The sequence below is a fragment of the Macrobrachium rosenbergii genome, chromosome 43 (assembly GCF_040412425.1).
Source record: "Macrobrachium rosenbergii isolate ZJJX-2024 chromosome 43, ASM4041242v1, whole genome shotgun sequence".
Taxonomy (NCBI): Eukaryota; Metazoa; Arthropoda; class Malacostraca; order Decapoda; family Palaemonidae; genus Macrobrachium; species Macrobrachium rosenbergii.
Window position 1 is genome coordinate 24,021,625 of NC_089783.1, and position 24,938 is coordinate 24,046,562.

The 24,938-nt window shown below is 36.5% G+C and overlaps 1 protein-coding gene across 1 annotated transcript in view; it reads right to left on the minus strand.

The window, feature by feature from the left end:
- Positions 1 to 24,095: 24,095 nt before the first annotated feature.
- LOC136828658 (transcription factor Sox-6-like) overlaps positions 24,096 to 24,938 on the minus strand; it is a 138,537-nt gene continuing 137,694 nt past the window's right edge. The window contains 1 exon segment of the mRNA XM_067086708.1: positions 24,096 to 24,815. Coding sequence (XP_066942809.1) covers positions 24,232 to 24,815 — 584 coding nt within the window. The 3' untranslated portion in view covers positions 24,096 to 24,231.

Below are 24,938 nucleotides of genomic sequence, written 5' to 3' on the forward strand. Positions count from 1 at the left end.
GTGTAGTAATTCTTAATTACGAGGCAAATGTCCGAATATGTTATGCTGCCAAGTCCTGCTATATATTCCCAAGGGATATTTTAAAAGCTCAAACTTGAACTCATCTTGCAGATACTTGTCATTACACCGGGTAAGCCTAACATTACGGAATTAGGGATGAAAATGTGTTTGTCTCTTTGGTGGCAGGATCCTGTAGCAGAGAGATCTCACCTGTACTTCGTGGCACGTTATAAAACCTTTCCTCAGGGCATTTGTTTGTTCAGACAGGTCAAGTCTTTGTTCTGCAAAGCTGCTGGATACTGTTTTTTTGGCTCCGTTCTCTGCTACATAATGATATGAGTATCATTTTCTGGCATGAACTTGGGACATATTGGTCTTCAGAATATTACGTTTTTGTCTATTATCTGTACCAGTTTCAGTGTCTTTACGTCTCATCTTTGAATCAAATGTTACTTTGTTTAAATGGCTCTTTTTCATCTAGGGGAGTCGCCTTGAAGCCTAGGCCTTTTCATACTGTTTTTATGTTGAGAGAGAGAGAGAGAGAGAGAGAGAGAGAGAGAGAGAGAGAGAGAGAGAGAGAAGAGAGGGGGGGCATTACAGAACTATCATTGTGAATATCAGGAATAAGGAATGGTCAAGGAATTTGTTCCTAGTGAAAATGAATATTTGTAGTTACAGTAATAATATTAATAATTTTTGTTGAACAATAATAGTTAGCAGCTGTGTGATGGACATTTATTTTCAAAGCCAATTTTCGGCTATGGGTCGAAGTCCTTTTCGTTCCTGATACATTTTTCAATGAAAATGGAAAGTACATAAGATAAAAATCGAGTGTAAATAAAGCAAGGTGAAACGTGGGTGTAAAAAAGGATGGCCTATGGAATTGCATCATGCATATTTAAAGTGATAAGAAAAGCCTACTTTTTAAAAAGGCACCATTCCTTGTGACAATGATATTCGGAAAGGCACTAAAAGTTATTCCCAGGGGACGAAGCTCCAACCCATAAATTCGGACGCGGGACAGAGACGGTCTCGACCATAAGGTCTGAAATTCGTTAGAGTTTTGTAGTGGCAACGCCTTTAAGGAGGAGAGCGTGTCCCCCGCTGGAGGTATCATATATAAATCCTTATTTCTCTCGTTCATTTCCACTTTTATTTTACTTGTGGCGCTTTTTCCACGTATCTTTGGCCAGTAAATGGTAAATGAATCTCCCTTCAGAGAGGATGTACCATGACGTCATGATCCACGTCAATGTTCTCCTTCATTTCAGGAAAGACATAGTCCAATGACCTGCATTTCTTTCGATGTGCCTGACCTTGTTTCCGATTCCATATTAGGGCATTTGTAAGCTTATCAGGAAATGGTTATAACAGAAGCACAGTACTATTAGGTAGGGCTTCCATTTTTTCACTGATAAGTACAATGATTGATTCGGCCATGTGGTGAATTTCTCTCTCTCTCTCTCTCTCTCTCTCTCTCTCTCTCTCTCTCTCTCTCTCTCTCTCTCTCTTTGAGATTTAATAAGAATGTTCATAGATTTTATATATGACGGTAGAATAATCTGGACGATTATCCTGTTCTTAGTATACAGATCAATCATTTTACTAATGCCTATGCAAAATAATTCAGTCATTCACCAAAATGTATCCATGAGAAGGATCAGACAGAATCTGTCTCACCCGAAACTTTGAATGAGTAACCTGCATGGTTATGGTCTTCTTGCCACTTCAGTAATAAGGTCGTTCCTTGTCATATGGAGGTTAGCGCCCTGATATCTTGTTACAAGGAACGATTGAGGTTTTTGCCATATGCTGTTTTGTTTATTAGCCTTTGAATTTATCATTAGATTTCCAATTTGTTCGGTGTGTCAGGAATGCTATTACTGTAGATTTAATTTGATATATTTTATATTAGTGATACGTCACTCATAAAGCCACGGTTATTTTAGAATAAGTGAAGTCGTTTTGAAAATAAGTAGTGTAGGATAGTATTTCTTGTACCAGTTCACGATATTGTAAAGTCTTCACCACAAATGCCTGCTCATCTGTTAGTCACTAATATGAAAAATCCTCGAAGAAAGTTTTACCTATAGCTAGCTGTAGAGTCATGAACTTCGAAAATGCCTACCTTTCGACATAAAGTGCAAAAATTCATCAGCTTAATCATAGATAAATTAAAAATTCATTGGATGTTAAAACTGTATGTAAAATATTGATTAATGGTATTAAATCTAGCTTTTCTCAGTAAATTGGCATAATGTGTTTCTTTATTCAAACACGGCTGATGATTTTATGTGTGACGGCAAATGTGTAAACTTAGTAATTTTGAATATTTAACTAACTTTTTTTTGCACCAAGGCATTTTTCAGTACGAGAAAATCGTAACACATGGGCTACTCTCAGATTTGCGGTATTTGTTGTAATCTCAACAGTACCTCGTATATCGACGCAGATAAGAGTGTAAAAGATAAAATCTGTTGGGGTTTCTTCTGGAAAGACTGAATAATTAAATGAATATTATGTGCATATCGGATATTCAGTTTTAATCGCATCAAGACAAATGAGAATGATTGGCTTATTGGATCGTGGTTTTCCTGACTGTTAACTCAATAGTAATACTAGCAAGTTTCATTGAATTTATTATTGTAACAAACTGGAGTTTGTACAGCCTGCCTAGCTTGAGAAGTTTTCGAAACTTTAATCCACAAGGAGTTGCTTTCCTCTTACTTTCCAGGCAGTGGAGTTTAGAAGTTTGAACTTTTTTTTTTTTTTTACTGGCGTAATTGTACACGAAAATCTCTTTTAGGCTGTATCCTAATATTCTTAACGTGGAGTTAATTACTCATTTTTAATCGACACCATTTTAGTTTTCTGCAAAAATAAAAAAAAAACTATTGTGCCGACTTTGTCCGTCCGCACCTTACTGTGTCCTTACTTTTTCTGTCCGCCCTCAAATCTTAAAAACTACTGAGACTAGAGGACTGCAAATTGGTATGTTGATCATCCACCCTCCAACTATCAAACATACCAAATTCCAGCCCTCTAGCACAAGTAGTTTTTACTTCATTAAGGTCAAAGTTAGCCATAGTCGTGCATCTGGCAACGATATAGGACATACCACCACCGGACCGTGGTTCAAGAGTCATGGGCCGCGGCCCATACAGTATTATACCGAGACCACCGAAAGGCATCTGTTTTCGATGGCCTGGATTATACACCGTAGCGGCTGTACAGAAAACTCGATTGCGCCGAAGAAACTTCGACGCATTTTTTACTTGTTTATGTTTCGTTCCAGTGTTATCAGTGGAGTGAGAAGACGCCATCATTGATAAAACTCTTACTATGTGTCTAGACTAGTAGTTTTCATATAATTCGTTTTTCATTATCAATACTTTATTCGAGCAAACTTTATTTTCTTAAAGGACTGTGGCATTACTTCTTTCTTTTCTCTTTGTTGCTAGCACAAGATATTCTGTCGATTCTTCCTCGAATCAGTCATTGCAGTGTTCACCCCTCCTGTAGAACCTCTTCCCATCCTGAATGCTCTTTGCTTCCCTTTCCCATTTGGCCTTCGAAGGCAACAAGATCCACTTCTTCTTGATGGAATAAAGAATTGGCCAGTATTTTTGATGGGATCCCAGGAGAACTAAGTTTTCGCTTCGAAACCCTCTCCTCCCCTCTCTCTTTTCCCCATTGACCCCCCCTACCCTTCCCCACCACTGCCCATGCCTCGACATCCAAATAGCCCCGTCTACTCAAATCTTTCCTTCTCCGCACCACATCCCCTGGCATCTTCTCCCTTGTTCCTCTGTGACCCCTTAGTCTATTGATCTGGAAAAGAAAGTTAATTAAATGGGTGACCATCTACAATATGTAGTGCAATGACATTTGTAGAATTTGTTGTATTAGATGAATTTCAGTGCGTAGTAACCTGGATGAAGGCCGAAAACTTTTCTTAAGATACGAATAATCCGGCGATAAAAATATGTGTATATATTTGTATATACATATATAGAACCTATGTATGTATGTATGTGTATATTAACAGGGAAAGGTTAGAGTTACTTGCCGATAATCTTCTGTTTTATTCTTACAAATGAGATTTGCTTTCAGATATATACATTTATATATATGTGTGTATATAGATATATATATACATATACATATATATATATATATATATATATATATATATATATATATATATATATATATATATATACTGTGTATATGTGAGTACACATGTTATGTAGAGGGAAAAACTTGAAAGGGGGGGAGGGATATGAGAAATAGTTGATGTGTGCTCTTCAAGAAAATAGAAGGAAGAGGAAAAGGAGGCGATGTAGAGAAAACAACTGGAAAACGAAAAGGAGATGTAGCAGCAGACCTTTTCTTTTTCCAGTTGCTTTGATTTTCAAGTATGAAGCCCCTTGCAAATAATTTCCTCAGCATCATTACTACTTTCACCTATAATAAAACTGTATCAGTTGCATGTAGCTCACCATTGCGGAAAATGTACTCTGCCATTCACCTTTATCACAAGTGCACGCTTCTTTTCCCTCGTAATATTAGTCAAAGCCTTCCCTATCAAACATCTTTGCTTTACACCAGCACTTGCCTGGTACTGTTTTTCTCTTCCCAGTACTTAAAATTGCATATCCTGCTCCAAGTCTTATTTTTCTCCTACATTTTCTCAAAACAACAAAACCGCTTCATATCATGTAATCAGTATTTTTTTTTTTTTTTATTTTATTTATTTTTTTTTTTTGCACCTACATAGTTCCTTATTGGACGGGTGGGTACCGTTCTCAGCTAGCACTCTGCTGGCCCCGCGTTCGAGTCTCCGACACCCAATGAAGAATTAGAGGAATTTATTTCTGGTGATAGAAATTCATTTCTCGCTATAATGTGGTTCGGATTCCACAATAAGCTGTAGGTCTCGTTACTGGGTAACCAGTTGGTTCTTAGCCACGTAAAATAAATCTAATCCTTCGGGCCAGCCCTAGGAGAGCTGTTCATCAGCTCAGTGGTCTGGTTAAACTAAGGTACACTTAACTGAACTTTGCACATACACATACTTTTCATATCGTCTGTGTTTTAACCACTGGATACTTTAATTCATTTTAATCCTTGTAACTACTGTACATATATCTATATAATTTTATTCGTCCTCATCCATAAATACTACATAGAAAATTCACTCCATAGCTTCCCCTTGTATTTATTAGTTTACAATCAGTATTCATTACATGCCATAATAAAAATTAAGCCAGCAGTTCTCTCAAGTCAGTCAGAATTTCCCCTTCGTCTAAATCAAAGCCCTTCAGAAAGCATTCTGATTATGCAGATTTAATTCTTTTGGTAGCATATTTCCATTTGCATTGTTTATCTAAGGCTGTTTGATTTATTACTGATTTTAGTTCACTTCACTACATTTCTATCAATTCATGCTTATATTCCACCAAAAATATCATTAACAGGTTTTCTATATGTCTTACATTTGCTATTTTTTTATTTTTCATCTTGTATTTTTATCTTTTCTATGGTCTTTTCTTGTTAAGTAAACCTTTTATTTAAGCTTGGCGGCAGAAACTGTTTTTTTATATATTACTCGCAAATTATTCCTGCCATCCCAGCAAGACCACTTTGAAAATGTCAAAAACCAAATTTCTCCTTGCCTCAACTGTATCTTCAGTATTAAGCCATTTTTAATTCATGCTGTTGATATTAAAGTTTTTGCATACCTTACAGGTATGTAGATCCTGCCAAAAAGCCACGAGGTGTTTTATTTGTAATAATGAGAGTTAAGCACATGGACAAGCCATACATCATTACAGTACTGAAATTCATCCAAAACTCTCCTTTGCTAACTTGTGGTCTAGTACATATTTAATTAGTGAAGTATGTTAGTGATTTGAGTGGGGTAAGTCAGTTTAACTGTACGATCATAATTTGTGTAATATGGTATATTTACCTTTTGAGAGAGAGAGAGAGAGAATGATGGTCCTTGACATTTGTGGTTCGCTATAGAGGAAGCCCATAGTTTAGGGAAGGAAATTAATTCATTTCTTAATTTCTCTATGGAAGAGTAAGATTACTAATTTAGAGTGAAAGGAGGCAAAACCAATCACAAATTTCTACGTCGGTTGATAAGTAAGGATTTTTTTCTTTGTATCAGAAACGTCTCTATGGGGAATAAGAGTCCATTAGGCCCATTTGTAAATTGTTGAATATATATAGGCTTTTGGCTAATTAGAGCATAATTTTACCTAAAATGCGCTTTAATTTCTGGAAGTGACATGAAATAGTATGGTTCAGTATGGAATATTAAGTACCGTTATTCTAGTTTTCAACTTACAGATAGAGGCTTTCCTCCTGAAAACTAGTAAAATTTTATTGATTTATGTAATAATCTTCGCAAATAAAATTAAATAATATTTTTGGTTGGCGTTCATCGTTGTTTTTGCAAAATTTATTTTGAAACATACTGTAGATAGAATGTAGTCGTCAAGTAGCCCTCTGTCGTCGTGACTCACTTGTTATCTCTTCTTCCTCTTCGAAAATAAACTTGAAACCTTTGTAGGTATTTATAAGTATCTGTTACAGATTTTGCGATTTGCGTCGTAAAGTATACTCTGGGGGTTGTGTTATCAAAGGTTGATGTTTGCTAGACCAAAAAGGTCGGAATCTCTCTAATCCAATATCGAGAAACATAAAACACCTCCGATAATGGGCCATCTTTCAGGACATTATTAGTGCTTATACAGTGAACCAATGAATACAAGAGTAATAGGTCAATATTCTCCCCTCCCATCAACGCCGTTGTACATTTTATGTATGTTTTTTTTGTACGTCTTTTCTATGTTTATCCTGTTATCACTTATGGATAAATAGAAAAATAAAGGAAGTTGCAAAAAAAGGAAACGACGATAGTTACAATTGTGGTAAAACTGACTAATTACACTTCAGCCTTTACTGTTTATTGTTTGTAGTGAATGTATGCCATTGTAATTCAGTGGGGAGTCGTTTCTCTTACTACTTATCTGAATCAAGTTCTTATGCGGTATGTGACATTGAATAATTTTAAATATTAGAGTTTTCGAAGATAGCTTTGGAATTGACAACATAGTAGGCTCATGGTGGGGAAACTCAAGTTCTCAAGCGCCGCCAGTGTCAATGGAGGGATCCCACTGCGAGAGCCAGACACCACAAAATAGTTTTACATTAAGTTCCTATCTTGCCCAAAAGAATTTTTGAGGACATTAGTTGTAACAGCACAGATGGACAACACAGTAACTAACTACGCGGCTAATAAGTAGTCGCAAAATGATTCTTACATGTTTAACCTTTATCCAGTCATATGTTTATCATAAAAGCAAAGAGATACTCCAGCTTTCATTTAGACACCATCCTCCTGCCATGACTAAGTTTTGTGCAGAGTCACCTGCCCCCTTAAATACTGCAGGCCTTTTGTATCTGAATAACTCGGAGGAAACCTGGCCACGTCTTCAGCTGTTATTTCCGTAATGGTGAGATCAGAACTACTCCAGAACACTCATAAAAGCAACATTGGACACCAAAATCTAAAGAAACATAGTCACTGTAGAATAGGAAGTTTTTTTTTTAGTTCGCTATTGTAAAGAGGCTTTACATAACTAGCAAACGACTCACAGCTAACATTCAGACAACTCATTAATAGATTTCACCTTTGCCACATGATTGAAAATAATCTCCCCTCACTGATAATTTCCCCAACCAAGCTACACTAAAGTCAGTACAGATTAATTATACCACCTTAGGATCATAAAGCATTTATTACAAAATTTTGTACTAAGCCACACCCTCCATCGTTTGGCCATTCTAGGGGCACTTTACGTTAATAGCAAACGACCCACAGTCAACATTCTAATCACTGACTAAAGGAATCCACCGTTCCCTGTGACTGGGCATCATCTTCGCTCACTAATAATTAACTTACCTCATCTGTATGGCAGCCAGTGCAGACTACTTGTACAATAATATCATCAGATAAACGTGAAACATCCTAATTTTGCTCCAATCAATACATTCAAAATTTGAGAATCTTTTGGAATAACTTAGGCCCAAAGGTATATGTCAGTGATAGTGGGGTCTTCTGTGGCCATGGTGTGAACCTAAGGTATTTGGGCTCGTAAAGTTGTGACTGACTTTTCCATTTAGACTTTTGTGACATCGATTTCGACTCTGCTGTACATATTCCATTGGATGTACATATATTAGTCAGTGGCACATTCATCCTGTAACTGCTGAATAAGGGTTTAGTGCTTTTTCTGAAGAACTTCCACAAAATTACTATACGTAAAATGCTAAACATTCATATCAACAGCCCAGCTTTTTTTCATATTTAATATCCATTTCTAGCCGTTACTGGCATAGCATATAATCCCTTCCCTATTTCTAGTGGCGATTCTCTGGGTTTTGTCGTCTCACTTTTATCTGTTCAGTATGTGATTTCTGCTTTACCTCGTTTGTTTCTGCTTTTGTCGAGGATCTGACCGTCCTTCTTTTCCCCTTTACTTCCTTGTGGTCTTTTTGCCGTTAAGACCTCGTTTGAAATTGCTGTATGTCATTGGTGTGATGCCTCAGGGTAATAATTTTCGACTGTGTCTGTCACCACATCCGAAAAATGTATTTTTTATTAATAGCTGTACTTGCTTTAATATCATTTTATGTTCAAATTTGGAATGATGCTTTCGCATCTGGTCTGATATATTTTGAACTAACACAAACAAAGTTGAAAGCTGTGCAGATATTTTGTTTAGCTCTGGCTATTTTGTTCATGTTCTTGCTAACTTTTTCCAATTCCTTGATATCCTAGGCAAATTCAGTATGTAGTTTTACCACGAGTTTCAACGTTTTTACGCTTTACACCAGTCGTTTTCCTGTTGAAATTCGTGATAATCTCTCTTTTAATATGAATAACTGTCTTATTATCCTGGTTGTGGCTTTATGAACATTAAGAAGTGCGTTATTCATATATAATCAGGAGATGCTCGGATATCTGTTTTTATAAGAAAATAAGAAAAGGTAGGATGTTTTTCCCGTAAATGACAGATTGAGAAACAAAATAATTTTTAATGCTTCCTTGCACACACACGGACTTTGTATATTTATATCCTATTTAGGCATATTTTCTCTCATGCAGTTTTCTGTTAAAGTCAATGGTGTTATTTGCGGAGACTCTCTTTTTATTTAGACTGAAGCTGTCTCTACTTCTTTTTCGCTTGAGGTAAGCTTCTCAGGAATAAAGAAAGATTATTTACGTTTCCTTCCATTTACTTCTTACAGTCGACAGACCGTTTCCTCGCCTATCGGCGGCGTCTTGTAATAAAAACTATGTATGTGAATTTGAAATTTAGTCCGCATGTTATACTAAAAACTATGAATGTCAGTTTGTAATTTAGTCGTGAAGCCGCCGCCGATAAGCAAGGGAACGGTCCGCCGACTCTAAGAAGTAAATGGAAGCAAACGTGAATAATCGTTCTTGATTCCTGATAAGCTTATTTGAAGAGAAAAAGAAGTATAGACAAATTCAAAGTCCAAATAAAAAGAGAGTCTGCAAATAATGCCATTGAATTTAATAAAAATATAATATATAAACATATACTGTATATTATATAGCTTTGACCATCCTTCGTCTTGCTAATCAAGTATATTACTGTGGATCCTTCTGTACATAACTGGGAAGCACGATACGGTGCCTTTATATTACACACACGTATATATTATATATGTATATGTATGTATGCGTATATATGTATATATATAATTACATATATATGTATATATACAGTTATACAGTTGTGTGTTTTGTGCTTTATTTATTGTTCTTATTTTATTAATTAACTGTGAATATGCAACTCTCAAACAGTTCAGGAACCCTCCTCCATGGTTAGTATCCAATCGAATAACAGAGCAATATCTACAATACAGCGACTTCGTAGAAGAAAAAGCGGCCAAAATCATCTTCCCTTTTTGCCATGAATATCAGATGCCATAGGCCCCCTAAGAGATATAAAAAAAAAAAGTGGACATGGAGTATTATTAATATCGTATTCTGTGAACACCAGGGTTATCACCCTCCCCTCTTCCCTGCCCTAGCCACGGGTCTCATCGTTAGAAAAACGTATTTTTTCACACTTTGTTGTGTGTAGATTTCCCTGACAATGTTTTTTTGCAATGATTAGTTGGCTGATCGTTTGTTGAAAATTCATTTTCACATTAATAGGCTACGCTCATTACATCATGGTACAAGAAAATCTTCCCTCAAATTAATTCTGAAATTGTCTTTTTCTACTGGAACGGAACGCGTTAAGGAAAAAAAAATATCCCCGCTCGCTTATGGTACTAGTTTGCCTGTTGAATTAAAATACAAATTATGTAAAATTGTAGAACAATGAAAATGTAAAAATACAAATTAGGAAGCAGTTGGAAAAGTATCTTGACATAAAACTGAGAAAGTCAAAACCTGATTACTCGTTACTGTGTGACAAGGAGTAAATTATTTGAATGACCTCGAGTTTGTGATCAATGTAAATAGAGGGAGAGAGTTTTCAATGTAGCACTCCAGAACTCAAGATTTACGTTAAAGGAAAACTTGTAGGGCGAGATTTCTGAGTGGAGGAGGAGGTAGACAGACAAAAGGCCAGGAGAGAGAGGGACAGGAAGATTGTGAGGTGGGGAGACCTCGAGTGCCAGCCACTGCAGCAGTCTTATACGACGCAGCTGTACAAAATGAAACTAAGGGTGGACCCTCCCGTGGGACTAATAATGGGACAATAATGCTTGGTTGGACGCCCTTTGATAGACCAATACACTACGGGGATGACACTGACCAAAGCAAATTGGAGAAATAGGAGGAAGAGGAGGAGAAGGAGGAGGAAGGCAATGTTAACGAGATCGATAGATATGTTCGAGTTACTAGTTATAAGGGGAACTGAGACCCCTGATCGAATGACAGTTAGACCTGCTAAGTTTATTGTTGAAATTAAACAAAGATAAGTGAATTATGTTCGGATTGTGGAAATAAGTCAAGTTTTATTAACTTTTTGTGAACGAAATCTGAAAACAAGCTTGATATTTTTATAAAAGAGAATGTAAGGAAATTGAAATAATAAAGTACGGAGTTCAAGTCCTCTCACATCGTTTGGCCTTACTTTTAACTTTCATTGTTACCGGTTCAGTCTTATGAAGACAAGGTTATTTTATTGCAGTACATACGGTTTTTTGAAGTAGATTTTAAATTGAATATTCCGGGAGCACTTACACATTCTGAAATTACTTCATAATATGTGTATATATTTTCCCAAATTCCCTTATTGATCAATTATACAACTTTGATAAATGTCAGTGTCAACTTACAAGGACAAGTAATCTTTGATCGCAGAGCAAGGCTCAGACTGAACTGTTTCTTATTGTTCTGTTGATCTTAATGTATCCAATAACTGTTATTTTGTCTTTTTAAGCTGTATCTTGGTCTTGTTGAAAATGACATTTGTTCATTTGACTTTGTGTACCTTTGTCGCAATTGGCTCTTGTATCCAATAACTGTTAGTCTTTTTCGGTAATAGAACTAGATAACTTCAGCAATAATGAAGAAAATATACAAGAATCTCGAGTACAACAGCTATGCCTTCCGATCAAAGACACAGTTGGCGAGAGAGAGAGAGAGGTGCATGTATGTTAAAAATCCCTTATTGTCAAATAGGCCTACCTACTTGACATGGACCAGATTAAATAATCGTTTGTTAATAAATTGTAAGCAAAAAACTAATTTCAACAGAATTATGATTCCAATATATTTCCGTTAATGCTTACTTCAAAGATAATAAGCAAGAAATACCTATTGTGATTATCAGATTTTTCCGATAAACCATCATTCTGTATAGGTGTGAGTCATAAGGTTTCCATGTTTTAAAAAGACGGTGTTTCATCCACGATACATTTCCGTTCTGCTGCAGGATGGCTTTTATTTGCCCCTTCAGTTTCTCTCTTCATTACTTTGTAGAGCATCCGGGGGAAAATTCCTATTTCATTACCCCAGTCATACCTCGTGTATCACACTTCAAATTGCTACATTTTCTACATAGATACGTGAGAGCGATAATTGACTATTTTGAAGAGTGTATCATTCATTCTTTTTATGTAAAGAAATACTGAACACTTATAGCATGCTTGTATATAAAAATCTGTGTTTTTTCAAAATCGTCTTCGTTATCGCTGGTGAATCAAAGACGATTACATCATCATAACACTACACTGTGTGATTTGTATTGGAATCTCTCACAATGTCTATTCATTGGCTCAGTCACAGGATTCTAAGCTTCCTTCGTTATTTGTGGAGATTGCAATGCAAAGCACGGCAAGCGGCTTAGTTTGAATTCCATTGATTAACATGGCTGATTTGCGCTTGAGTTTTGTGTATCTTCTGATTTTGTCCTGCTAATTGAGGAACCCCTGCATATTTCTGGTAATAGATTAGACCTCATTGTCACAGATGTTCCAGCTGTCGTTAAGTCCAAGGTCTGTGAGCATATAGGCACTTTCGATCATTATGCCATTGAGATGGATGTATCTGTCAATCAGTATATTCCTAATACCACCACTGGAAAAATAATCAGGCAGAAATCTAGAGCCAGTTGAGATCGCATTATTGAAGCTTGTCAGACACTTAATGTTTCAGACGCTATATATGATACAAATCCGAAGAGGAAGTCGAATGAAATGCTGATTGCTATTTTAGTAAGGAATATGCCTAGATAGAAAAGTCATCAAGATCATGAAAAATGACCAGCCAATTTTTTATGATACACGTAGACGAGCTTACGATGACAAGCAGACCAAATTCAGCACATGGAAATGAAATAGTTGACACGAAAACTGCACAATTTTTGTTGATCTCGGTGCGCTGTGAATAGAGTTTACCATATAGCTGAGAGAAATTACAATAGTTCCTGAAAGAGGAAGCTCTTAAGAAATTTTTCAGCCTCATCTGTGGTGGATCAAATTGGCATCTTCTGTCTTTTGGTCAGGCTCTTCCTCCATTCCGCCACCACTAACAGATGCTGGCAGATTGGTTACTGGCTCATCGAGCTTTTGAAGCTAAGCAGTCACCTGACGATGTCCCTCTCCCTGATACTTGTCATCCTGAACCTATTCTCAAAAAGTTTGCGTATCATTCTAGAGATGTCATGAAAATTCTTGATAATCTTGATAGCTGGGGTAGAGAAAATCATGATGGTTTTTTCCCTTGGTTTTGTAAAAGGGTATCTAATGTGTTGTCTCCCAAGATAAGTTGATGCTATAGATTTTTATGTCGACATGGTGTCTTTGCTAATAAGTGCAAGCTTAGTAATGCAGGGCCTGTTCCAAGGAATGACTTATCTGCAGGCTGCAGTAACTACAGGACAATTTCTATATTTCTCTCTGTTTTCCAAAGTTGCAGAAAAACGTTTTTTTAGACCACTGTGCCAGAATATGGAATCCAGTGGATTGTTAGCTAATAGTCAGTGTGCATATAGGAAGCAGTTGTGTCCTGGGATGCTATTTCAGATTTGAATTGCCATTTGCAGGAGAACCTTGATAACGGTTAGAGCGTAGAGTAATTGAAATAGATTTTAGTGCTTCTTTCAATTTAGTAAGTCATAAGCCACGTATGTATAAACTTCAGAATCATGGGGTGGATGGATATGTTTTAGGGTTACTTCAAATAGTAGGCAGCTACTAGCTCCTGCTGATGGGATCTTTAGCTAACCGAGACCTATCATGTCTGGTGTTCCACAAGATAGTGTTCTTGGTCCTCTGTTATTTTTAGTGTTTACAAGTGATATTGTCGTTGACCTGGAAAACAAGTTTGTTCAGTATACCGTTGATGCAACACTTGTGGATGTAGAAAAGTCACCACTTATGGGAAATCTAACTGCCCTTAGTCCCAGTCGTGGTATGGAACGGGTTAGTGAATGATGTAGTTGGTGGGGTATGAGGCTGAACTTCAGTAAAACGAAAATGCTATAGATTAGTAGATCTTGTACTGACTAAGCCTTGAGCTTTGACTATACTTGGTTTAACTTTTGATTCATATCTTACTTTTGAGAAACATCCAGTGAAAGTGTCAGCAAATGATGCATGGAAGTTAGGTATTATACGTAAGACCTCATATATTTATATCAGTGATAAAATCAGAGCAACCTGTATTAGTTTATTTGTTGTCCTGCCTTGCTACAATGCTGTTCTCTGGTGTGGCTGTCTGCTTCTGCCATTGATATCTCTTTTAGACAGAGCGTTTCATGGTGGTAGGTTTCTGTCTTCTGACACTAGTAGTCATAACTTGGATCACTGACGGATGGTCTCTTTGTTTGTCGGTTTTTTCAAAAGTTGTATTTTAACATAGTTTTCACTATCACTATTGATCCCTGATCCTCTTTCCCTGCCGAGAGCTACCAGGTTTGCTGAACAGCAGTACCAGTATACAGTAAATGTGCTACGCTGTAGAACTCAGTTCCAGAGGTCTTTCATTCCTCACATCATATGATTGTGGAACGGTCTCCCTGAGGATGTTGTGCAGTTAGAAATTCACAGATTTTGAAAATGGAAATTTACCATTAATAAAATAGTAGGGCCATGTCACCATTACCTCATCACACTGGGAAAAGAAGGACAAAGGTCGACATTGAAAACGACGAGTGGATTGACTGCATGGTTTTGTCTATTTACTTCGAAGAATGTACGAGGGCTCCAGTGTTAAGAGATATCCAACTGTCGTGCGGTTTAATCATTACTAAAATTTTATTGATAAAAAGAACGTGTTTGCTTATAACTGCCGAACCTGGGGTGAATTTTTCGCAAGACAAAATGTAAGTCTAGAGTGATCAGCCTTGTTTCTCTATTTTTTATTTTTATTCTCATTTTCCCAGATTTTTATTCATGGACAAACAACATATTCGATATTAGTTATACAGGCGGACTACGATGGGTTGGGAAGGGAGACTGAAAGAAAATAATATTCACCCGATAAAAAAAATTTGTATTTATTCCTATAGATGAATTCTTGGCCCTGGGTTAGAGGATTTATCTTTATCCAATAGATTAGTTCCAATGAATATTTAATGCTGAAAAGACAATTTGCCGAAAGTTTATAGAACCTTGATAGATTTGTTCAGAATTAATATCCGTAAAATGTTTAAAAAGTGAGTTCTCGGAATTACTTATGTGCATGTAGAATGTTCTTCGGTATTATTTATCTTATTCTTCACCATTTCCGAACTGTGACCGCAAATATCTTCGACATAGAAAAACCGCAGTGGTCCCAGATAGTCAGAAATAGATAGCTTCAAAATCATCATCGGTAAACCTCAATTTAAGATATAATGCACGTTGGTCAAAAGATTTCCAACCTTCCGAAGGTTACATTACCTTTAATAACTTTGTGGTCTGGTAGTCACAATTTCCAAAACCTGTGTTGAATTTTTAGTAAATAAGAACCGTATACAGGTATCAAAATTCATGTAACGCTTCTAAAACGTTCACTAGATATCTTTTTTTTTTTTTTTTTTTTTTTTTTTAACTATTTGTACATGTACGACCTTGCCTCTGGCGTTTTTATCCCGCTTGATCCTTTCACCTTTCAGGAGTAAAATGTCATTTGGTAGCATTCTATTGCTGTGCATTCATCAGTGCATGCCGCCGTTCATCGGACCTAGTCCAGAGATCTATATCAGGCCTCTTTGTCCCCCTTCAACGCCTTACATGCTTACCGACTTCCTGAAGGCAAGGGCCCGTGCTGGTATAAGTCTGCTCATTATAACCAACCAACCAACCAGTCGTTACTGTTTTTTGGCTAAGGTAAATACTATAAAATGTAATACTAATAAACTGATCCATTTTTCCTAGCATGGTCTTTGTAAATCCAGTGTTGTTATATTTTATTTGTATGGTTTGTTTTTGTAGCACTCCCCATTTTAGGAGTATTTTCATTAATTATGATGGTATTTTTTTGGCTCCAATTTAAGTCCGTTGCTCCAATAATTTTCGATACTAATACTCATAAAGATGATTGATTTGATTTGATGTGTTCTTGAGTACAATTTAGCCGTGCTGTCCGCCGTACAAAAAGACAGAAATAAACGGTACTTACGTACATTTTAACCTCTATTTAGAACATGACGTCACTACTTCCGTCTGGTCGCTGCAGAAGGGGAAAGAGGGAAAGGTGGATGATCTGTGTTATGGGAAGACGCCACGTGGCGGCGTGTGGACCCTCCCACACCAGTAAAGGAGTCCAGATGTGAAGGGACTTGCACACCTAAACATGCCTCCATTGTTTTGAGCAGGGGAGCTTACACTTAGATTTGGGCCACAGAATGAGTTTCCTGTCCAGTGACCTTCAGAACTAAATAAGACCAAGACAAATCCCCTTAATCTTTTTAAAGAAGGCTTCGATGTTAGATTTTGCTCTAATTGAATTCTAACTCATCAGGAACAATACAGAATTCATTAGAGTACAGAGAAATGACTTTTGTAAGCAACCCGTTATTTATTTATATATATATATATATATATATATATATATATATATATATATATATATATATATATATACATATATACAAATACACACACACATATATACATACACACGCAGTGATTTCGTCAAACAGATTGCTATCATAGAGAAAAAAAAATAAAGGCAAAGGTCACTGCCACATTCATACTTTAATTTACTGGAGGTTGTGCATATATATAATATCCATATATATATGTATACCGGACATCATAATTTCTTCATATTTCTTACACATGGATCTTAAGGCTTTGTAGTGACAAGTGTACCTCAAAAAAATGCGAAGAATTCGAGAAGTTAAGAGGACGTTGTGGCTATTACTATTGCATATGTATCTGGTAAAAAGTGACCAGTAGCTTATGCACAACCTCCAGTAACTTAAAGTATGAATGTGGCAGTGATATATATATATATATATATATATATATATATATATATATATATATATATATATATATATATATATATATATATATATTGCCACCTACTTTGGGAGATGACTGATTCCGTCACACAAGTCCCTGGCGTCGGGTGATGGGCTAGCAGCGTTATCCCGAAATATATTAACGAAACCCGTAAAGGTAGCAACTACTTGAGTCGCCTTCTCTTAGGAGGAGAGTAGGTGCTTGATAGAAAAACCTCTAGGAATTCTGAAGCCAATATGGCCAGGAATCATAAGGCCTTTTGTAGGTCAGGATTAATAAAAACAGGAAAAAGAAAAGATGGGTAAGGGAAGAACGACTTGGGCTAAACGTTGAACGTATGGAAGGTTATTAAAAGTGCAAGAATATGGAAGGAAGAGAATATCAAACCTCGGCAATTCAGTGAAAGAAACAAGTAGAAAATGCGCGGCGCTATCGAGTTTCTGTACATCGTATAATCAACGCCACCGAAAATAGATCTGTCGTTCGGTGGTCTCGGCATAATGCTGTATGAGCCGCGGCCCAAGAAACTCTAACCATGGGCCGGTGGTAGCCTGTCCTATATCGTTGCGAGATGCACGATAACGGCTAACTCTAACCTTAAATTAAAGAAAAAAAAACTACTGAGGCTAGAGGGCTGCAATTTGGTATGTTTGATGACTGGAGGGTGGATGATCAACATACCAATTTGCAGCCCTCTAACCTCAGTAGTTTTTAAGATCTGAGGGCAGACAGAAAAAGTTCAGACGGACAGACAAAGCCGGCGCAATAGTTTTCTTTTACGGAAAACTAAAAACCTAACACTATCTGTGAGAGTAACTGATTGTCTCTTTTAATAATTGCTATGAAGAAAGAGAGTGCAGCATTTAAACAAAATTCTACATTTTTCAAAGCAAATTTGGCAGTTTGAACCATGTGGGATTTCGTTGATAAATCTGGTAAATAATATCTCAGGGGCGCAAAATATTAATATGAAGAATTTAATTGCATTTTCATCAAACAGAGTCAAATAATTAGATAATATATGGGATATGAAAATAGATCAAAATTACTTTCCTTGGAGGTATGGTCCCTTTGATAGGTTATGAGATTCATATTCTGATGTGCTCTCAAGATCAGATTAACATATGAGACAACAACGAAAGAAGACTTAGGTGAGGTAAGAATGATTAGGAAGAAAGAAAGAATGGATTAGTCTTTATTAAAGACGAGGAAACGTTAATAAAGACGAGGAAAAGGTTCAGGGTTTGAGGAACTCCATGTTTAAGGAGAAAGTAGAGGATGCTTCTCTGTCAACATAAATAAATATGTAGGAAAATGAGTTTATTGATACGGGTTAGGGGTAAGGGGAAAATTTGGTTATCACTGCTGTCAAGCCCTACTCTCCCAAAAACCTGAAAAGAGGTATCTAGGGTAAAGCCAGATGATTATCTGCAGTCTCTCAAAGAGGTGCTTAAGCATCGCTGAGAGAAGAAGGCGGCCCACTGTGGGATATAAAAATAAGAAACTTAAATTGAAGGCTTTTGGAAAAGTGATCAACGACTGAAGATATTGAGTAGTAACATGAAACAGTCATCATTTGAACAATCCAGTGGACAGGGGGTTGTACATGGTATCGTTTAAAAGATCATAAAGTTTAGATTAATGAGTAGGTTACGGTGCTGTAACCTTCATTTTTTACTAAACCTCGACTTTACAGTTAGTTCCTTTATTTTGCCAATATAGATTTTGTTTCATACCAGTCATGAAGATCAGATGTTCTTGAGATTCAGTTACCAGAACTTTAGATAAGCTTGGTAATTATTTTTTTTAATTTCGTGGATGAATAATGAGGCTATAAACATTTTTCTCGCAATTCACAAGCCTTGCGAGTTATTTTGTTACGTGCCATTGTAGTGATGTGTTGTACCGTATATTGCATTTTGGGAAACTACCATTGACTTGGTTTGACAGGGATTTCATAACAAAATTGAATCACAACCCAACTATTAGTAAGTTGTACTTATATAAGTATTAACTATTGAGCCTCTTGCTTGAATATATATTGTGAAGTTATGATTAGAGATAATCTTCTATGCCAACTAATGTAATTTTATTGGTTCCTCCGTGTAGTTAACCAGTATTACTTTTATTTACTATTTTCAGATGCTTACAAAGTTAAATCATTCAGTTAATTTCCAGAGTTGTCACAAGGTCATATTTTATTGATTATTTTATCAGTCAGTGTAGTCTGCAAGCTCTTTCAGGGGACAATATGTTATATTCATGAAAGTCTTATGTTTGTGTTTTAATTTATCTTTTATGTCGTTCAGTTAATTTCCAATATTCTTATAATTGTATGTTTAATTGGTTGTTTCTGCAGTCGTTATATTCTGCGAGATCTTTCAGTTAAGGTTTAAGATTTGAATAGTAGGAATTGGGTCCCAGAATAGAAAATTATATTCGTGAAGTGTTTTACATGTGTTAGTTTTTAACTTAATGCTTTATTGATTATTTTTGCAGTGGATTTAGTCTGCAAGATCTCTCAATGAAAGTTTTAAGATTTGATGAAAGCTGAGTCCCAGAATAGAAAATTATATTCAGGACTGTGTTTTATATGTTTGTTTTAATCTTTCTTTTGTGTCGTTCTCAAATGAAAAGAACAGAACCAGGTTATCTTCCCGTAATTGAAGTTTCAAATCATGTTGAACTTCTTCATTCATGATGTCTCATACACCATATTCGATGTTCTCGGTAAAATTGATTTCATGGTGGTAAAGTTTAGTGTTTGTTGTCGTCCGTTCACTGGTTGGAGCTACCTTGTGAATTAAGTTCATGTGTGTGATATATGTCCCCTTATTTTCCGGAGCATCCTTCCCATGTTGAAAGAAAGGCTGATAAAAACTATTTCTTCCACTTGTAGCATTTATTATAAAACCTGCACAACAAATAACAAATTGACAAATGTTCTTATAATATTAGAATAGCTGCAACATCAAACACAAAACCAAACAAAACACCAGAATTTGGTCCTTTCATCAAATTTCGTTATCTAATAGCTGTAACACGAGTGACGTCTCATGTAGGCGGCCAGTCACATGTCTCCTCCTAATGACGTCATCAAAAAACTTCTGCCAACAATGACATCATTGAGAGACAGCCGATTAATTATTTTACTCCGTTAAAGAAGTGATTTTGACGTCGACAAAAAGCATACTGTGACGTTACAAACATTTTTTTTTCCTATGTGGGCCATTTCAACAAATCGCTTAGTCGAACGGATGGAGAACTCGGATTCCAGTCAAGAAATAGCTACTATAGGAATACTCCATTTAGATGTCACTTTTAAATAGGAGATAAAAAGAGGAGGAGGAGGAGGAGGAGGAGTGAATTGGGTACCCCAAGCCCTCCCAGTTATCATATACATAGCGACTAGATTAAAAAGGTATTTTGAGCCAAATGATTTACAAAACAATATCTTCCTCCAAAACAAGAAGAAATGAACCTTTGTAGTTACATCTCATCATCATCATCATCTAAATAAGGTCATTTAGTGATAGACTTCTTACAAAATAGCTTATACATTAGACAATACCTCCAGATTATTGAAATCCGGATTTATCAGAATATATTTATATATATTAATACACAGGTCAACGATAAGTTGATTGACGTCGCCACTCGGCGGCATCGGTAACTAACGCCAGGGATTTCAGAAACGTAACGCTAAAGACCGGGATTTTTTGACTAAGAGAAGATGGCATTAAACCCAGCCGCTGAACTGTGCCGACTAATCATCTCCTCGTTGCCGGGTCACGTGATTCATCAGCTGATCGCGCTATTAAGGTGATCAGCGTCAAGAGTAATAGAGAAAGTGAAATAGAAAGATGGAGAGACAGGCAGACAGAGAAAGAGACCAGTCCTAAAAGCGATACAAGAAAAATGCTCAAAGTCCCAAGTAGATTTGGTGAAAGGACTTGCAGGAAAGTTCATCCCTGGGAAAGGGCGATGAACTGTGCATCAAAGAAGAATGGAAGAAAAAGGACTGGGATCTGATTTCAGACATGAGAGTCTTGTGCAGAATGGCATAAGAAACATAATATTTACATATTCTTCATAGTGTGCAACAAAGATAGTGGTGATAACAACAATAATAATTATAATATACAAATAAAACTAACAGCAGGGCAGAGCTGCGTGTCTGTACTGGAACATTTATCTAGAATGAATACAACTTGCAAATTATTAATTCTTCTTGTAAATTCTGCTCGCCATTTTTGGACTGAGCATTATTACAAGTGTCAAAAGAGGAGGGACAGGATGAGGTTAGCACAGTCAAGAGTAGGAAGATTGTGCACTAAACCAGGTGAAAAGTTTAACAACAGAAAATGTAACAAAAGAATGGTTTTGCTGAACTAATATTACCGTAATTTAAGGATATAATGTATATTTAGCACGTATTTTTAATGGATATCAAAGGATTCATTATTAAACCATTAAAAAAAGTGATTGGCATGGTTCTATATAACGTGCATGATTAATTTGACTTTTTCTGAATGATTTTATAATAGCTGTCATAGAACAACGGTTTTCACCTAATAGAATGCGTATAGCTAGTTTAACAGAAAGCTATTACATGAGAGAGAGAGAGAGAGAGAGAGAGAGAGAGAGAGAGAGAGAGAGAGAGAGAGAGAGAGAGAGAGAGAGAGAGAGATTTTTATAAGTAGAGGGGAAGATGGGAGGTGACAGGAGGGGGTATGGAAGTCGAGAGAGGGAGTGGGAACACGTGCATAAAAACTGTCATGTGAATTAACCCCCCTAAACACATATTACATATATATTTATTTATATATATTACATCTATATAGCGGATCCCTACTATATTTTACATTAGCCCATAACGGAAGCACCCCGAAAGAGCACAATATATTTGGTGTGATTTTTTTCACTGTTAAAAAAAAGTCGAGGAGTGCACTCAAATATTTTAAAGTAAAAAATACAACAGTATCCATTATTTACAACTCAAGTCACCAGCTGGCTTAATTTGGCATACTTATATCACAGAGGTAAACGTTACGTGAACCAATTATGAAATGTATTCACATCCTTGCCATGATCGCTGTTCCTCAAAAGTACGATTTTCAAAATATGATGAAAATAAGTATTTTTAATACCTCGTTTCAGTTTGCATAAAAAATAAACCAGAAACAAACTTGAAATTTTCTGGATTTTGCACAACTTTCCTTGTTGGAGAATAGAAAAAGTAACAATTTATACACAGTTCGTTTTTCCACGAGTATACAAAACTTTAATTGGGTACACTCCTTTGTTCGACCACGACATAAACAATAACTCACTCTTTCAGCATAAATCAGTTTGGGCACAATAACTTTCTAGCAAGAATAACTTTGGTTAGAGATAAACTAGTCTTGGATAAGAACCAAATGTGTACTCAGTAAGTTGTCTTCTGTGTCTGTGTAACACATTTATTTGCGAACATGGTCATAGCGGATGTTTTAGTTCGGAAAGAGAAAAGTGAAAAGAAGTTGGTATTCTGAAAACATTAAATCTCTTAACAAAAATTCGTGGAATTACAGCCCCTAGTTTAAATGTATAACTAAATGTTTTTTGTACTTCACATTTAAAGAGCGTTAATGTTGAAGTTTAATAATGTTAATATAATAGACTCGAAACTCTTGAGTGGTGTCCCTTCCTACCAGTTAACCTGGTGCTTTGCAAAAAGATACGGAGGGACCTCAGTTGAGTCACGCTTGGCTTTCATCCAAAAACCAATTGCATCCCCTTGTCAGAATGATGTCACGGTTTCCGTCATGGTTACCAACCAATCGTCAGGTCGCATTCATATATACAAGCGTTCACCGTGACTTCACAAAGCTAGTAAATAAGGCTTATGGAATTCTATTGAAAAAGAGAAAAGAACTTTCCCTTGTAAAATAAACAAGAAGAAAAAGAAAGCAAACACTGAGTGTTTGTTCCGTTTAAATAAAACCTTGACATGAATGAAGTTCAAGTCAGATACCGCATCAGGAGGGTCAATATTTGGTAGCTTTATGGATGTATTACCTATTCAAAATATAAGAAACACCAACTGCATAACAGGTTTTACTTACGCTCAACCATCCAAATACGAGAAAATTAGTTATTAGCGCAGACAGACGAGGCTATGTAAAGATTCTTGGGCTATGAAAGAAAAATATAAAATTATTGGCAGTCTCACCTTATAAATTTTATGCCAAGAGATCCATCGCCATTTGCTAAAATTGTGTATTTCAGTTCAGATTTTCTAGGTATTTTTGCCACTTAAAACCCTCCTTTTATTTACATCAGATTCAAAATAGTATTAGGAACAAAATGTCCTGAACAAGACTAATATCCTTTCTAAGAGATTCAAACGCAGGGTGATCTACAAGAGGTACACCTGTAATAAATTTTCCTTACAGAAGAATGAACAAAACACTTGAAAATTTGTATCCAGGCTTTCTCATTCTAGTTAAACAGAATTGTATTGTATAAGCGTCATTCAAGTCTCATTCCTAGAAAGAAAACTCTTCATTGGAGGAATTATCTTCCTAGTTATTTTGGTACACAAGTTTTTGTAGTAAAGAGGAGATCACTTGCTACTCCTGTAGATATTGAATCCACACAATCACACACACACAAAATCCGCGATACTATACAAGTCTCCTTTTCATATCATGTAAGTTTATTATATATTCTATGCACAAAGTATAGTTCACCGAGGATAATATATATATCGTTTTATGTGCCACTTGTCTTAACAGTGTCCACTTGATTTCACTATGTATTTCCCTTCCTTTGAGATTTAATTTTATCCCGAGAGGATTCTCCAGAGGTAACTTCGACTCACAGATTTAGTACTTGCAGTTTCTCCCGTATATTTTCTAAGGAAATCTAGCTTCTGTGTATAAAAAGAAGCTTCCATTATGTCTTATTTGCAGATCATTATACTTACTGGCTTCGAGTAACACACGGGAATATTTATATATTATTTATGCGGCCTATTGCTTCAAGAGAAAGGTGGAAAGGGTCTTTTGGAAAATTACCACTATAATAATAAGGAAAGGGCGTTTGCTGTGTATGTGGAGGAACTGGGGAGAAGGTTTTAAAGTCCAAAGAAGCTGATGACAGATGCCCAAGCAATTGTTGTTCATAGATGGCGTTCGAATTTTTTGGGCATGCATAAGAGAAATTTCACGCCAGCCGCTCATCTATTGTTAGCGGCTGGCTCTCTTTGGATTCATCATGCCCTGTGAGGTCCGTGGAAGAGGTATAATCTTCGTCCATGTGATCTTCTAGGTCTGAAGTTGATGAAGCTGGAGCCCCCGGGGAAGGTGACGCAGATCCATCAAGACTAAACTCCGAGGTTGGTGTCGTTACAGAAGGAAGGTCACCACTGCGACTGGAAGGTGGGTCACCATGAGAATCAACACTAAGCATGTCAGCGCTAAGCAAGTCTTTCTTCAGGAGGTCATCCTTGAAAAGGCTCGATTTCATGAAGTCACTCTTTAATGGGTCACTTCCGGGGGGAAGCAATTTAGCAAGATCAGAAAGGCCATTGTCTCTGAAGTACATTGTGCGCATTTCATCTCTTTTTTGTCGCATTAGAGCTTTGTACTCTGAAATACGCATTTTCTTCCCATCTACAATGCAAGTTCGTTTAGGACGTGGTCTGTAGCGGTAATCAGGATGTTTCTCCATGTGTAACTTTGAAAGTCGTGACTGCTCCTCATAGTAGGGCTGCTTTTCTGAGTTTGACATGGACTTCCACCTAGAGCCTGAAATAAGGAACAAAGGTATGTTATTTGTGGTGTTTTATTTGTGTGCCGGCGAGTGAATTGCAATTATCTAAGTGCAGTTTCTTTTGTTTACATAACTATAGTCTTTCGATCAAAACTTGG